Here is a 17,378-nt window from a genome sequence, read left to right as displayed (position 1 = left end):
GTTAAAAACACTTATTTTTCGATATTTTCAAAGAGTAGGTACTCTTGTTTACATCACCACCGCCAAAACTGAATATCGTAATGTTTAGGTATCGCACTATTCACTCGTCTGCTATGGCAAGTGTATATAATCAACATAATATAATGTTCCTTAAATGCTACTACGAATCACATTCCACTCCTTTGCATGTGAAACCGAAAAACAAAATGATAATTAAAAACAAAACACAACAATACTATTTTTAAATTTTCATTTGTTTTTGACGTCCATTTTATGATTGGACAATTCACACCAATTGACCTAGTCCCATGCTAAGCTGGTGAAGCTTGTGTTATGGGTACTAGGCAACAGATATACATACATATTATAGATAGATAGACATATAAATACATATTTAAACACCCAAAACCTAAGCACAACACCAAATGCTCATCACATCGATGTCTCAGCCGGAGATCGAACCCGGGACCCATGGATCCGCAGTCAGGGGTACTAATAGACTAGACCAATGAATTGAACAATAACAGAACCAATTAAAACCAAATGAGTTTTTTTTTCAATATAATGATTATAATATGTCCACCGAAGCCGTGACAGGTTGGTATATTAAATAATGTAATATTATACATAAGAGTAAATATGTAGCTCCATATTAGACTCCATATAAGAGGTTCATGTAATACTCTGCGCTCTTAAAAGCTAACTTTGCACTGAAATAATTACTCCTTTACTTGAACCACAAAGACCTTAATAAGTTCCCTCCTTTGTGCCTTGTAGAATGCGACTTAGGGTCCAATTGATCAGGCAATTGTTTCTTATCTAAGGATTCACCTTTGAAGGCTTTGATAGTGAAGCTCAATTGGGATTGAAAGGGAATAATTTAATAGATAGAAATACTACGTTAAAATAAACTGCATATTTGCGGTATTTTAGTATATTATTTTCGCTATTAATCAAAAATAAATAACACGCTTCATTTACAAATCCATTGTCATCAACAGTTAGTGCTTTGTCCGTATCACTTTTGTGTCCCCTTGCTAATAAATGAACTCCAATACATTCCTTAACTGATTGAGTTCTATAGGATGTTTACCAATAAGGCGGAACTGCCGAATTTTTGGCATTGATATTAATGTAACGGCCATATTTGTCGTCTATAGGTCATTTATACAATAGAATCATTCTTTAGTCTATATATATCAACAAATACATATAATATCACGGTTTTGTGCGGCATTAATATCTACAATTTGCAAGACTTACTTCCAAAGACTATATTTAAGTAGAAAATAATTAGAAAGCAGATTTATGGAGTTTTGCTGTGTATTTTCATTTATACGGGTATTAGAAGTGATTTTTTTTATGGCTCTGGCACGATTTGTGCATTAGCCAGCGTCATGTATAGGATTTTTTATAATTCGTGCTTGTCTTTAGAAATTCGACCGTGTCCTCCATGTACGGTTTAGGCACTCGCCCAGTACCGCACAACCCTCCCAAAGGTCGAGAACAAATTTAAATTAAAGTAGAACTTGCCCTCGAACCGGGAATCGAACCCGGTACCCCTCACCTAGCTGCCACTTAATAAGACCGCTAGGCTATGAAGCCCCTAGAAGTGATTATAATGTTAAAAGTCCCAAACGGAAGGCTATATAATAGGTACAACGAAATTGAACCGCAAATCACATACCTCTATAAATTGTGGGAATTTCGAAGATAAACTCAATATATTATGGATGGTTACCGTTATTGAAATCAATGGTCGCTTTATTGAGAGGCTACTCAATCGAGAAGGGTTTCCTCTCTGAAAAACGACCCGTAAAAATGGTTTTGGTCTGAGAATGGTTGATTGTGATAATAAGTTCTTTGTCCAGTTGTTTGGCTGAATTCGCTAGAAATATCTAGCTTTTCTGTTATTCAATCATATTGAGGGATTTTTGAATTTATAGTTAGCTGGTCCCACGACTTCGTATGCGCATGAATAAAAACAATAGTGGTCCAAATGATGTAGCGTGAAAGTCATATATTGTAGTTATGGTTCACTATTTTGACTATAATGGCTTACACATAAGATATATACTGTGGCGAGCATTTTTGTAGGACTATGTAAGATAAACATTTCCATCATACATTACATATGTGTAGCTAGCGGTTTTGGCAGCGCACGCCAGAATAGCTCGCAGATGGTAGATTTTTTCCTACTTACTTGATATTTTGGACAATTCTCACAATATTTTTATATATTGTAGCCTATATGTTATTCTGATGTATAAGCTATAGCCTATATTATTGTAAAGTTTCCTTAAAATTCATTCAGTAGTTTATATGTGAAAGAGTAACAAACATCCATCCATACAAACTTTCACGTTTATAAGTATATATGTTTAGTAGGATATACGTGTATTAGTTATTATAAAATATATTTATATATCAGACATCAATATTCAACAAAATAGTCGCATGTATTAGCTTTTGAATTTTCTTTGAACATCCTTGTATGACCCAAAAGTCGATATCAAAATAATTATCCTTGGAGAAGATACAGAAATCTAAGACCCATAGTTATTACGATGAATGGAATGTTAATTAATTATTGATCGGTACCCTTTTTCACGCGTTTTTGTACCGTCACTCATTAGCGTATGAAATTGCTTCATCACGGTTGAACGTTTTCAAACCTAAATGTTTCCAAATGAAATGTCTCACACGAGTAACGTTGGTACAAACATCGAATGCTGCTCCATAATTCAATATCCTGCGCAATTTATTCCAAAGGCCGATCCGTCAGTGTTCCTTGAAGCTTTCAAGCCCAATGTTACTTGTGTTAAACAAAGTTATTTATTTTTCCCACGCGCTCGTACATCAGGAAATAATGAGTATTATTTCTCCCTCTACCAGTATCATTATGTGTATCCATTACTTTTAGTGAACTTTGAAATGGGAACAATGTGTTTCGAGAAAGCTGAAAACTCGGAATAATGTTGATATGTTTTGTTTTTTATGCATGAACATAATTTGTAAAAATAAAAACTGTGTTTTTACTTTTCCTTTTTTGTTGTGTCCCATCAAAACGATTTAAGATATGATTGATTTGAAGTGTATTTATTTAAAGATTTCTATTTTGGATATTATTGTGCCTCGTTTCAACACCGTAAGAGCCGTATCAATTCAAAACATCATCAACATCACCTTGCTGGCAAGATTCCACAAGCGAAATAGCGAACTGTGGCATCGACTCCCGGTGGGGGTCTTCCCGGATAGATACGACCCCAACTATTCAAAGTTAGAGTGTACTCCTCCCTCATAGGCCGGCAACGCACCCACTAAAAATGGGTGTACATGGCCTGCGATGACTACCCTTTTAGCGCGTCTCGTAGGCTCGTTTATCCCCGTATTATATAAAAATATATATCTATACCAGATGGTGCCCGCGATTTCGTCTGCACAGGATTAGTATTTCGAGTAGCATATAAATAGACCAGGGAAGGGGATGACGGGTCTGGGCGTTACTGCATACGATTTTTTGCATTTTCCGAGAAGATTTACTATGGTAATATATATTTTTTTTTTACCATAGGAAAGTAGAGATTTCAACGCACTGAAAGCACATCAACTTTTTGAAAAAAAGCTGAAATTTTGACGTCAGAATTTTCGATTGAAAATTAGGGTGTTTTTTCGATATTAATTCAAAATAAGGTGAAAAAATAAATATTTTTAATCAAATAAATTACAGTATATTTGGGACATAATAAGTTAAGTTTTCACCAAATTTCGTTTAAAAAAATAAATTTTTGTAAAAGATAGAAATAAAAAACCAAAAAGTTGTTTTTTTGAATTTTTCACATAAATTTTGAGGTTATGTGAAAAATGTGTGAATACAAAAGTTGTAGATCTTTTTATGACCTACAACTTTGCCATGTAGTTTTCTTCGATAGGACTTTTAGTTTTGCCGGAAATCGAGATAAACCGTTTTTTTACCCTTAAAACTCCCCCCCCTACCCCTTCCCGACCTCAGATCGACCGTAATTTATTTTTCCTTTCATTTTGATCATATTCCCCTGCTTTTCTAATGGGTTTCATCCTACTGTAATTTTTTTGGTTTCAAAAATTATCGGCACTGGTCTAATAAGCGTGGCGTAGAAAAAGAATTCTAAGGACTATTTCAGACAAACATTTCCACCACACATTACATATGTGTAACTTAAGCGGTTTTGGCAGGGCTCGCCATAATAGCTAACAGATGGTAGATTTTTCCTACTTCTTGATTTTTTAGACAATTCACACAATATCTTTATAAATAGCCTATATGTTATTCTGATGTATAAGCTATATTATTGTAAAGTTTCAGTAAAATCCATTCAGTAGTTTTTACGTGAAAGACTAACATCTATCCATACTTACAAACATTCGCGTTTATAATATTAGTATTATATACGTAACATTATTTTAAACAATCCCTTAAAACGTAACCTTTCCACATACAATATACGGACCGATCACTTATCATTTTAAAACATCAACGAATTTACAACAAGATGCAATCTTTTAGCAATCCGTTTTGCATTTTCTCTTCTATCCAGAATTTGGAAGCAATATTACTTCACTCATATATCGTGCATTGTTTTTATTAGAGCGATTCGGCCCGCGTCAGCTGCACCGAATTTTATTAGACGTATGATTTAAGAGTATAGTTGGTCTGTATTGATTACTCCTATGGCATTCTTTATGTCTCAGAGTTTTTCAATAGAAATGAGTGTAAGCTTGCTCTTCTGATATTAAATGATTCTGGTAGACATTGGCAAAACGATCGCGAAAGTTGGTTCGTCTTTATTTCAAATATTGTAAATGAAAAAGTGTACCCGGAAAGATTACACACAACTGAGCGTTTTTAAGGCAATGACTAAGAAAAGTGCTTAACTCTTTAGGTCTTGGCCTCAGATTTTTTAATCTGTTTCATGATCATTTTTAAATCTAATAGGCAAGTAGGTGATTAGCCTCCAGTGCCTGACACACGCCGTCGACTTTTTGGGTCTAAGATATGTCGGTTTCCTCATGATATTTTCCTTCACCGTTCGAATGTTAAATGCGCACATAGAAAGAAAGTCCATTGGTGCACTGCCGGAGATCAAACCTACGGCCGCAGGTATGAGAGTCGCACGCTGAAGCCACTAGGCCAACACTGCTCTATCGAGAAAAGAGCTTACCAATTCTTAAAAGGCCTTCTAGCAAGCCTTCTAGCACTATCACTTAAGATCAGATGAGCCTACTGTCCGTTTATTATTTAAAAAAGATTAGCAAAAGTTGATACTTTTTTCCTACAGCTTTTAGATTCATAAAATATATAAAAATCAATTTTTATTAATTTTCAAAAACTATAATATAGTATAGCATATACAAAAATTTTATGTATACAATGATGAACATGGAAGGACAGGCTGGTAACTGATTCTCTATAAACAAAATTAATCAATAGCGAAAAATAATAGGTACAAGTCACGGTATACAATATTATACAAGAATTTTATAATTAACAACTTTTTACGCACAAACTCACTACCGTGTATCGTAAATATACATTGGGGCTTGTTTTAAACATACAAATTTAAGCGTTGAAATATATACTTAACGGTCTGTTAAGCATCCATTTCGGAAAATTTGTACGTAATTACGTATCATACGTAATTTTAAAACTCTTAAATATTTGTTCTATTCTTGAACGTAAATGAGTTAATAAAGCGTAATAAACTTTTTTTATTAAAACTGACTAAAATAAATAAGTTTATTTTCTTAACTAGCCACGAAGGCTCGAAATATTTTAGAGGAATAAAAAAAAGATACCTAAACTCATAAGCAAAATATAATAAACAAAGACTTGTTTTTCGATGCCTTTTAAAAAAAAACCTTTGTGACAAGCGCCTAAATTTACAGCTTAGAACTCGCATTGCGCGATGGAACGTCTTTCTGTGCTGCGCTACGGCGTAGAATCTTGGACGCTGACAGAGACTATGTCCAAAAAACTGGAAGCGTTCGAGATCTTCGTTTATCGATGTATACTTCAAATATCTTGGACAGACTGCATAAATACAACCGTGCTGATCAGAATGCAGAATAACAAAGAGTGCTTATGACGGTTAAGACAAGGAAACTTGAGTTTTCGGACACGTTTTACGTAACACCAAAAATACGAGCTCCTGCAACTAATCATACAAGGCAAAGTGGCAGGTAGAAGGAAAGTGGTCTACCTGGCCGTAAACGCACGTCCTGGTTGAACAACCTTAGACAATGTTTGGCTAAAGCACCAAGTCATTGTTTAGAAGCGCGGCATCCAAAATTAAACTAGCCATCATGAGCCAACCTTCGCAAAGAGATGGCACTATATAGAAGAAGAAATACTTGTTTTGTAAAAGTTTTGCCTCTTAGACAAAATCCCCTAACGCTGGCTGCATCCCGTTATCATGAATCCAGCTCTTTATACATTTAAAAACGCCACGTAAAACCCTTTAAATACCTTCAGGCACGCGAATTGAAGTTGAAGGTTTCATCAACCTAATAAATCACCTCGTCAATAACGAAATTTCATAACAGATTAAACTTAAAGTTGTTAAATATAATTGTCATGGAACATCCCAAGCAATTTAAACTTTAAACGAGTGTTGAAAATCAGAGAAAACTAATCTCAAGGGTATAGATGGGTCGCGCAAATTTTCACCCGCAGGACTTTGCACTATTTAGCTTCATTCACTGCGGTTAAAATTAAATTTAGAAGTATGAACAATTTACATAGTAACAATAATTTGTGATTCACTTGGCACAGCGAGGAATTCTATAAATACAATAAAAGCAATAGGTTCGTCGGTTGATTACTTCGTGATACAGCTGTAACTTTTATTACTCACGTCATGCCAGATGGTATACGACCAAACATATTTTTTAGATAAAGAACCCTAAGAATTTCAAATTTAGTTATATAAAATACAGTACCTACAAGGCTAAAAGCATTACAAGCTCGTGTAAGCGTCTTTAAGAAATACTTAGTATGTACTTTTTTATTTATCTGGAAATAGAACACAGGACCTAAACCATTCTAACCATTTAAGATATAAAAAATAACATTCAAAGACAACAAAGTAACCTAATAACTTTTTGATTAAAATAATACGAAAGGTTTGGTATAATTAAAGCACAACTAAAATATTACTCAAGTATTACTGAGTATTTTAAATAACCGATAATTTGAGCTGAAATCCAAGAAGGTGCGTATTAGCTTGATTACAAAAATGGCTACCGACCCCAAGGTCGTCAAGATCGAAAAGATTTTTTAATTATTCTCAGTATTCTGGCCTCCCTTTGTGCAAATCTAAATATAAACAAGTCAAGGATAAAACGAATGATAGAATTAACACGTCCCCGACGGAACAAATTTAATCCATAACACTCGGCTTTCTGGAATATTTTGTGCTTACATATTAAAACAGGCTATACACATATTATGCAATGTCACGCTTCCAATTTGATTTACTTAAACATATTCTAGAATATTTAAAAGAGGAACACTTTATTAGATTTAAACTAATTATCACAAAATATTTTGAATTAAGAACTATACATGTCCATGCTTATAAACAAATGCATGACGCGTCGAAACAGTTTTATAATTCCAAATTCAAAATAAAATATTGCAATTTTATCATATTATATACGCGTTTTCATCTGGTAAAGCGTATTTTCAATCTTTGAAAATGTGTTAAAACATATATTGAAATAAGTCTGTATCAAATATTAATTTTATTTCAATCAAATTGTTTAATAAGTCTACATTGTTATCTGTAATTTTATGTTTTTAATTTAGCTATACACTGTTTGAACTTTACCCTTAGTATTTCTTTTTCATTTTTCAAAAGACCTACCGTTGGCTTCTTAATTTATGTAATCAAATGTATATGACATACACTTTTTGTATGATAGTATTTTATACTTAGACGATCTCATGCTTTTGACATTAACATTAATGAAATACATTAGTTGGGATACATAGAATTCATTTATATAGTTAGAAACATGCCTATTATATATAATAAATTCTAATGGAAGACTTCAAAAATAATTTTAATCTCAAGAGATATAAAATATAATTACTATTTAAAAAAAAGTGCGTACGTACAAAGTACACATGTCAGAAATTAACTTCTTTGTAAATTAATTATTGAGTAACTAAGCGGCCCGAATCCCATAATTATATTTTGCCAGTCTTTCTTTATTAATGAATGATAATTAAATATAGAAACACCACCATAAATATGGTAACAATTACCAATATAATATAACAAATTCATTATTATCATAATTCCTAATTTATGTGCACATTTTCTAAAATAGCCAACTGAGTCTTAGCAAAAAAAGGTCTTGATTCTATGCCCTTATAAAAATACAAAACCAACAAAGAAAATGGTAATTTAGTTACTTAATAAAATAATAATGATATCGATATGTATTAAAAACACCGTCGGTGTTCAAGTATGAATAATTATTGCACCACACTATTATAATAGCACATCTTTATTAAAGAAAAAAAAATCGCGAAAACGCTGCACATCTTCGTGACGTTCCGTAAAAATTTTACCCTCAAGAAGTTTTACTTCAAATGAACTAAGCAAATTTTACGTACGCGAACCTTTTCTAACAAAACATTATACAAGAATCCTATAGAATTCTCTCAATTTCATTGCCAAATGACCGGAAAATGGAAGGAAGAAAACTCGTTGACCTACAAGTCCAAGAAATCTAGAGAATAATTAAGAATAATCTAGTGAAATGAGAAAGCTTAGAAACCTCAATTATTGTCCGCAATCTTTTCAAATGTTGTTTCACATTGTGTAACAGTAGTTCGTTGGAAGCCGCTAGCTTTTATGTATTAGCTAAGCTTTAAACATAATTATTTTCTTAGGTTAATTATATATAACATCGAAATATTTGTATCCAATTAAAACATTGATTTTCTGTTAAGTAACGTATTAAGGACACGGCGTCAGCGGTTATTAATGGAAATATTTGGTTTCTCAAGATTGTCGTCAACGTCAGTAAACAGTTCTTTTTTCGACGGGATTCAAACCACAGAAGTATACATTCGTTAACCATTAATTTGAGGCTGTAAAATTAGCAACTATTTTCTATTCTAATTAATTTGTCGCAGAAACAATTGTTCTCAAATGTCTAATGAAATCATTATTTTTACCGTGTATTAGTTGTTGATACAGCGTAATAAGAAATAACTATGCAATATTAATGAGAAAGCTAAATTTGCAGTTATGAGTAGTGTATGGTGTTACAGTTTTATCATGTGTAGTGGAACTTTCACTAAGACGAAACCGAGGAAAGTTGTTAGTTAATTAATAACATCGTCACGTAAGTAATAAGTAACAAATTGGCTAACTTGCGTAATCTGTGGTATCGGAGTTTGGCGGCGTGTCATGCCAGTGATTAGCTTTTTACGTCAATTCGGAAGATAAATTACACTTCAAACTCTGATTCCATCAATCTATGATTAATACATGTTATTTAAGAACTTTTAGCCAACTGTTAGCTGTTTATAGCGAGTGCCATAAGGGTCACGGGTACTAGGGAAATAAATTAATGTGTACCTCAGAAATGCATAATTTACGCGTGCATTTCGTGTGCCTAATACTGTTGTGGTAAAGACTGATTCAGTTTAAGATTGTCCATTGTTTGTTTTGATAGTGTTTTGTTTTTTTTATCGATTTAGTGTTAAGTTGTTCTAATGGTAGAGAATATGGTTAAAATAAATATATCTCAATTTAAAACAAATATTTTTTGTTGATTTTTAAATGATATATTATAAAATGATAAGTTTTATCAGAAAAAGTTCTACACATATTACCCATGACTTGACACTATAACTGTACTGTTATTGATATATTTGTGACCGTTACTAACAAAGTTTCTATATTAAAAATATATATTATGTATCTAGCCATAAATAACTCTTTAAACTCACTCACCTTAAGAGGTTAAACCAGTTAAATACATATAAATATCTCATACTTACTCGACATGGTCCTTATACACGTCGAAATCACTGAATACAATTTCAATGATCTGGTGGGGTTGCGCGATGAATGTGTAAAGAAGGCAAAGAGCGCGAGGGTATGCATGAGGAAAGTCTGGGCTGCTGAAAGTACCGCGCGTTGCGCCGCCCGCACCAGCCGTGAACCGGATACACGAACAACCTGAAAACGTATACTCAACTGTATTTGTTTGTTTATTAGAATATACTCCACTCGGGTTTTGGTACAGCGACTTTTTGAAACAAATAAACTTCTATAGCTAATAACTTTTATTCATTAATTTAAGGTTCGTGTATGCCCGCTTTAAGCGGGCCATAGACGGACCGCATATTGCAGTCAAGACCGACTGCAATATGCTTAAGTAAGTAAAGGGAGAAATGTTTTATCAGGCCTTTGTTTTTAAACTAAAACATAATTTTATGTTTATGCCGATTCAGCCTTCAATTAAGTAGTATGTATATTGTATATATGTGTAGTATATAATAAGAATTTACTGTAGTATACGTTTGATAATGTATAAATTAATGTTTTTCGGGACTTAATCGAATACTTTTAGTTCAATGCGAATTAAAAATGCAGATACTTATATAACTTGGCATCAATAACGCAATTACCTATCACTCCTGACCTGTAGACTGCATAGGATACTGACAGTTGAAGTCTAGTTGACATGAGCCAGTCATATTGTTAAGGCGTGTAGATGTACAAACATACTATTACTATTATTAATTATTGGCTGGAGAACCACGGACCGCCAGGTTATATGCTATACGCGTCAACCACAAAGCAAAGCTCATAATATAAATAATTCGTAATGGCTATTTAATAAGAAAATCTAAGTCGGCTTAGCAATGGTCACAATGTCAAGTAGAAAATTGAAGTATTCTCGGCCTGAGAAATTAGGACGACTTCAAGGAAAATGTCGTCAGTCCTCACGCTTTTATTAAATTTAGGCAATGTCTGTTCCACTGATTAAAATTAAACCTAATACCATTTGTTTCAATTACATAAATTGAATATTTTAATAAATTTGCGACGTACATCACATGACACGAGTTACGCGTAAGGAAACTTGTTCTGCTTATGTTACTTGGAATTTCACTTAGAACTCGAGTTTTGTTAGTACATTTTGATTTACTAGTAGGTACTACTTGGTGATGTTAATAACGCTAATGTATCTACAGCCTGTAGTCACAATCGTACTGACGTCTGACATTGACATTAACGTCATATATATACTATGTGACAGTTGCTGAATTTTTTGTTTCACTCTTGATTACGTCATACCCCAATAATATTGTGTTGCCGTGAGGTAACAAATAATTTGACGGCTCCTTGGTCTGGTGGTTAGTACCCATGACTGCGAATCCATGGGTCCCGGGTTCGATCCCCGGCTGTGACAAACATCCATGTGATGAGCATATGGTGTTGTGCATAGGTCTTGGGTGTTAAAATATGTATTTATATGTCTATCTATCTATAATATGTATGTATATCCATTGCCTAGTACCCACAACACAAGCTTCACCAGCTTAGCGTGGGACTAGGTCAATTGGTGTGAATTAATTATAATATTTAAATAATAATTAAAAAATTACTTAGTATTTCAGCTTTACCACATTCGTAATATATTAATAAGTGTAGAACTTAAATTTAACTCTGAATGTTCTAGTCTACAAATAAAATCAAATTGAAAGAAAAATTAGGCAACTGTCACACGCACCATGCTATAGTGCACCTAGTATACCTTTATTTGGATTATTAAACAAAAGAGCGCAGGTATGTTTTCCGTAGTAATATAGCCAAACGATTTGCTAACCCAAATTTCATAACAAAATGATCGTTGAGTAGAACTCAGGGTCCGTTAGACCGAGATCAAACCGACACAATTTCCGGCAACAGTGGTCGAACGGCATAATAAATTACATGTGGGGTAACTTTAGCTACTTCACAAGCATACCAAGTACATGGTATATAGGTATGAACCAACGGTGCTTTTGTTCTTATATAATTAATTAGCTAATCATACGACTCCCCTCAAAAATCTTCTGTCTATTCATTGAAAAGAGCAGCAGTTTGAAATACCTGCATAAAGCGTGACAAAATTTTTAATAGTTTACGATTATATGATTTGCGGTATGGTTAAATAATTTAAGTTTTTGCAATTTTTTAATGTAAAATTGTTACTAATATATTTTTTTTATTTATATAATATTTCCTCTATTCATTTGTGCATCTTTGTATAAAATATTAATATACTGTAATGTAATGCAGTGGCATTGTACGTTATGTTTTATTTGTACTATAAAAATATCGAAATTACAACTATGTTTAAATTAAAGGTACAAAAATTCAAATATAAATACTATACCACATTAATTAGCCCTAAATACTTGAAAAAATATTTATTTTTACTTATAGTAAAAACGCTAAATTATACATTATTAAACGAAGTAGGTAATAACGTTATGATTATTTATTAATTCACCTAAATAGGTTAAAATTTAGCTTTGAATGATAAAAATTATTTTTAAACACACACTCGACATAAATCCAAAAGTTTCTAATAACTGAGAGTGCTTCGCTACAAATAAAATATGAATGTCGGCCGTGTAATGCTTTTCCCTGGTCTACACTCAGTTATAATCCGAGCTTTCCGTCGTGTCGGTCCTTTTATTAAAATTTTATTCTATGTTTCTAGACTTGACATATTCTCTTTATACTTTTGAAAGTGAATCAATCTTTTTTTCGTTGGCCCTCAAAGAATTAGTTACTTACTTTGTAATATACAGTTATTCAGATTGTAATAGGATCAAACCCAGGAAGGTATCATGGTTTGATTACAAACGCATACTTCCAAAATTGTCTACAGACTATTAAGTTCTTTAAAAATTTTCACTAAAATGTTAATATCATTATTGTTTTATTATGTTACACCAACTCATAAAGTTTAATTTGAGTAAGGCATTTAGTCATTTATATTTTTATAATGATCATACAGTATTATAGAACATAGCACAAACAAATAACATATAAAAATGTTGGTTCGACTCTAAAATATTTATTTTTGGTTTGACAAAAATTTGTACGTAATTGTAGTTTTCACCGCTATTTCGGAGCAATATTACCAAAAAATTACAATTTTTATCTTCATTCTAAGACTAGAAACAAAATAATAGCTAACCTTTAAATTCAAAATTAAGACTTGGCGCTTTGATTCCCGTATGTCAAATCAAACACATTTTTGACGTATGTAAGTCATATAATATGACAAGAGAGACAAAGAGACCAGTGTTGGTGGTTTCAGCGTGCAACTTCATGTCTGATTCCATTGTTGTGCACGAATAGACTTCTAGAAATCATACTATGATGGCAATCATCGTGAGGAATCTGGCATTCCAAAAACCTAAAATATGGTGACGGTGTATGTCAGACACAGAAGGCTAACCACCTACTTGCCTATTAGAAAAACAAATGAAAACCACCAAACCAGACCTAACAGGTAGCACCACTGGTTTTTTTTTGTACTCATACTTACCGCTAACTTACCCAAAGACGGGTGCTATAACGTGGTCACCTCCTCTCCTTAATTAAAATTGATGTATTGGTTTTGATAACCCAGTTCAACCACATGTGAATATCGCCACCAACACAAGTGTTACCTAAAACCCTAAAACTACACTGCAGTCTCGAGAGTTCAATAAATTTTTATTAGAACGGGTAGAAATTGGCCATTCAACTATTAGTTATATCCGTAATAGGTTAATATCGACATTCCCTAACTTAACCGGAGCTTAATATTCTCAAATCCAGCCTCGATGAATATTCACATGCATTAGATTATGTCTAATGTTATGAATATTATCCGGAATCTGAAGGATCCAATAACGTGTCACAGTATTGATTATGCTCATCAACATTATATAATTCACTCATAATCAAATATTAATTAGCTAGTGTACGTGTATAGTAGTGGTAGTGAAACGGATGGAAAATTGTTATATCGAGATCTTAAACAATGTAAAACAAGTACATACTTAGCATTATTTCGACAAACTACAGAAATACATAATAATGATATTCATTTTCAAATTTTTAACCACCTATAACAACTCGTTCGTTGCACTTAAAATGTCAAATATTGTGTGTCAAATATTTTTATATATAATTCTACTGTACGCGTGATGTCACTGAACTCCTCTTAAACGGCTGAACCGATTTGAATGAATTTTTTTGTAGGCGTTTGGGTGGCGTCCTGGATGGTTTAGATTCACAATTCAGCCCGTCAGGTGGCGCTGCAGTCGGCAACTAGGTTATTTATCTATACAGAAAATAAACAGCTGGTATATATATAAATCGTTTGTGGATGTGTTCGTTATTAAACTCGTAAACGACTGAACAGATTTTGATTAAATTTTTTGTGTCTTCATGTGGAGTCGAGAATGATTTTCATTATTAGATTTTTTTGTATGTAAGACGAATTATGATCCTCATATAAAAGACCGAGAAAGAAAAAAAAGGTAGACTTAAATTTATATTGATATAATTTGTTTAAAACAGCTCCGAAGATCCAAATTAGTTCGTTTCAAAATTATTGTGTATTTTATATACGAGATTTTATACTTAGGACTGCATAATTATTACTGCATAAACGTTTTATATTAATGATAGTTTCATAAGGTTTTTATTGGGCACTTTATAGTCAGGAATTGCTTTTAGTTTCACATACATAATCGAGGCAATTGGTGACGAAATTGAAATCAGCACATAGCGATATCATACATGATGTATGTATATAAACTAGTCCTCGGTTCATTTCTAAAAATCAAATGAACCACAAAAAAGGATACTCAATTTCTTGTAACAATAAATATCAAGCTTAAGTTAAGTTTGTTTTTGTGTCGTTTGTAAAGTTAAGTTATTATTATTATTATTGGTGTATATAGGATAAGAAGATCTATGTTATTATTAGTTTTTTAAAGAATTCAGTGAAACGACCAAGAGAACATTTCTCTGATAGTTCGTTCTTTTGGTATCAACAACTAAGAATTTTTTTTATTCTTAATGGGTTTTACATTCAATAACGAGAATAAATTGTATGATTCAAAGAGATTTCCACTATGTATTTTTAAGAAGCGTTTAGTAAAAGGTTCTTTAAGCGTTGAATACATTTTTTTTTTTTTATGTAATAGGAGGCAAACGGGCAGGAGGCTCACCTGATGTTAAGTGATACCTCCGCCCATGGACACTCACAATGCCAGAAGGCTCGCAAGTGCGTTGCCGGCCTTTCAAGAATTGGTACGCTCTTTTCTTGAAGGACCCTAAGTCGAATTGGTTCGGAAATACTTCTGTGGGCAGCTGGTTCCACATAGTGGTGGTGCGCGGCAAAAACTGCCTTAGAAAACGCTCTGTTGTGGAACGACGGACGTCGAGGTGATACGGATGGTATTTAAATGGTATGTTCTTAAGAATTCTGTCAATTTTTGTTGCCTCGTCTTGTACATTAATTAGTGAGGTATCTTCCTTGAAATTGATCTTTTATTTAATATTAGAAAAATGCTTGTAAAACTATTTGGCTTTAATAAATAATGAAACTGCAACTGTGCTTCATATATTTATTTGTACTTGCTTCATAGATTTGCTGCTATGAGAAATGGTAGCAGTAGCTGGATTGCACAAAGTTGGCCATTTTTACAACTTTATGTATGCTATAAATTAATTATCTTTAATTAATTAGAATAATGTCATAAATCTGACAATATCTAGTTGGCATATTTATGTATATAATTTCTGTCAGTTAATATAGTAATACTACATGTTTTGAACGCCGCCAAAATCATTATAAAATGACAATCTTCATGGACTATTAACACGTCAAGCTCCTACGTTGAATCAAATTAGCCATGCCCGGTTTGCGGGTGACCTAAGTCGATATCTAAATATATAACGGATACCCAGACATTGATCGATTTTTCTCTACAGGTAGGTGTTAACTGACCATTCAAATCAAGTTGCCGATAAATAACGCTATTTTTACCTAATAACAAAGTCTTCAAACATGTTTTATTCGAGGTATTTACGCTAAACGCATGTATAACCAAATGTATAATTCATTCATCGATAATCCTATTGTTTACTTGTTCTGTACTGTTTACATTTGTGTACCTTCTTTGTGTTTAAAGTATATGTAATGTTCAACGATATAATGGACAAATGATTTTCGCCATCCCATTAATTTTTGTATTTTAATTTTAACGAATATAAACTGTACTTACTTGGATTAACAGCGTGTCCTTCATCAGCGACGTGAATCGACAACAATGCTATCAACGTTGCGGAGAGCTGAAACAAAAAGAATACAATTAATAATTAATTTAGCAGAGGATTTTTTGAAATAGCACCTTAAAGTCCTATACTTAAAGCCATATATTCACTGTAGCCCCATTTTGATTTTGTTCGAACTCTTCATTGTGTGACTGTCCCTTTCGTAGCGGAAAACAAACTCTTGGTTTATTTCCAACATAGTATTTGTTTCGGATTGATAAGTAGAAGATTACCTAATACGTATTGGGACTTGTGTTTATTGTAACCTACGTCTTCACAATTGTGCAGTTCAACTGATTGTCTTGTCTGAAATTGCCACATATAAAAACGATTATTTGCCAAAAGCTTAAAAAGTTTCAGTGAGACAGCATAAGAAACACGTTTCAACTGATGACCAAAATTTCTTCATAGGCATATTTGAAACCTTTAAGGGATTTTAGATTTAAGGTAGATTAGAAATATATTCCAATATATATATAATAATAAAGAAACATTTTATAAGAAAAGGAAAAATATTAGATAAAGATATGACACAAATAAGATAAATAATTAAATATACGCTTTGTTTGAATGTTTAATTATTGTTACTTTGTTATAAATACGATAACTTATAATCTGTGAACAAAAAACAATCCAATTTTAAGCCGGTACTCGATGCCTAGGTTTATTGAAAAAATATTCGTCCAGCGTTCATCTTTGTTATAGGGATTATAGTTCAATTTTACATTTTATCCTTTATATCCATGATTTTATATTAAATTAAGAGAAATAGCTTATAGTTTTTTATTTACTTTCAGAAAGTGTACTTATATTATAAACTTTCATATTCACAATATTAGTTTACAACAAGCTGCAACCAGCACAAAAACACTTAAGCAAAGCTTCGAACTAAGAAACAAGTATAGAATATCGCCAAGTTGTGGTCTGCGGGTGACACATGCTCGGAGAATTTTTTGTTAGCTCGCAACAAACTTT

General features: G+C 32.7%; 1 protein-coding gene across 1 annotated transcript in view; it reads right to left on the bottom strand.

Annotated features, from left to right (window-relative positions):
- Positions 1 to 17,378, bottom strand: part of LOC125060179 (suppressor of lurcher protein 1) — a 267,859-nt gene that overhangs the window by 199,469 nt on the left and 51,012 nt on the right. The window contains exons 3-4 of the mRNA XM_047664946.1: positions 16,355 to 16,421; positions 10,061 to 10,241 (exon numbers count right to left, since the gene is read on the bottom strand). Coding sequence (XP_047520902.1) covers positions 10,061 to 10,241; positions 16,355 to 16,421 — 248 coding nt within the window. The remainder of the gene's footprint in view (positions 1 to 10,060; positions 10,242 to 16,354; positions 16,422 to 17,378) is intronic.

Source organism: Pieris napi, chromosome 21, assembly GCF_905475465.1.
Source record: "Pieris napi chromosome 21, ilPieNapi1.2, whole genome shotgun sequence".
NCBI lineage: Eukaryota > Metazoa > Arthropoda > Insecta > Lepidoptera > Pieridae > Pieris > Pieris napi.
This window is presented reverse-complemented; position numbering and strand designations above follow the sequence as displayed.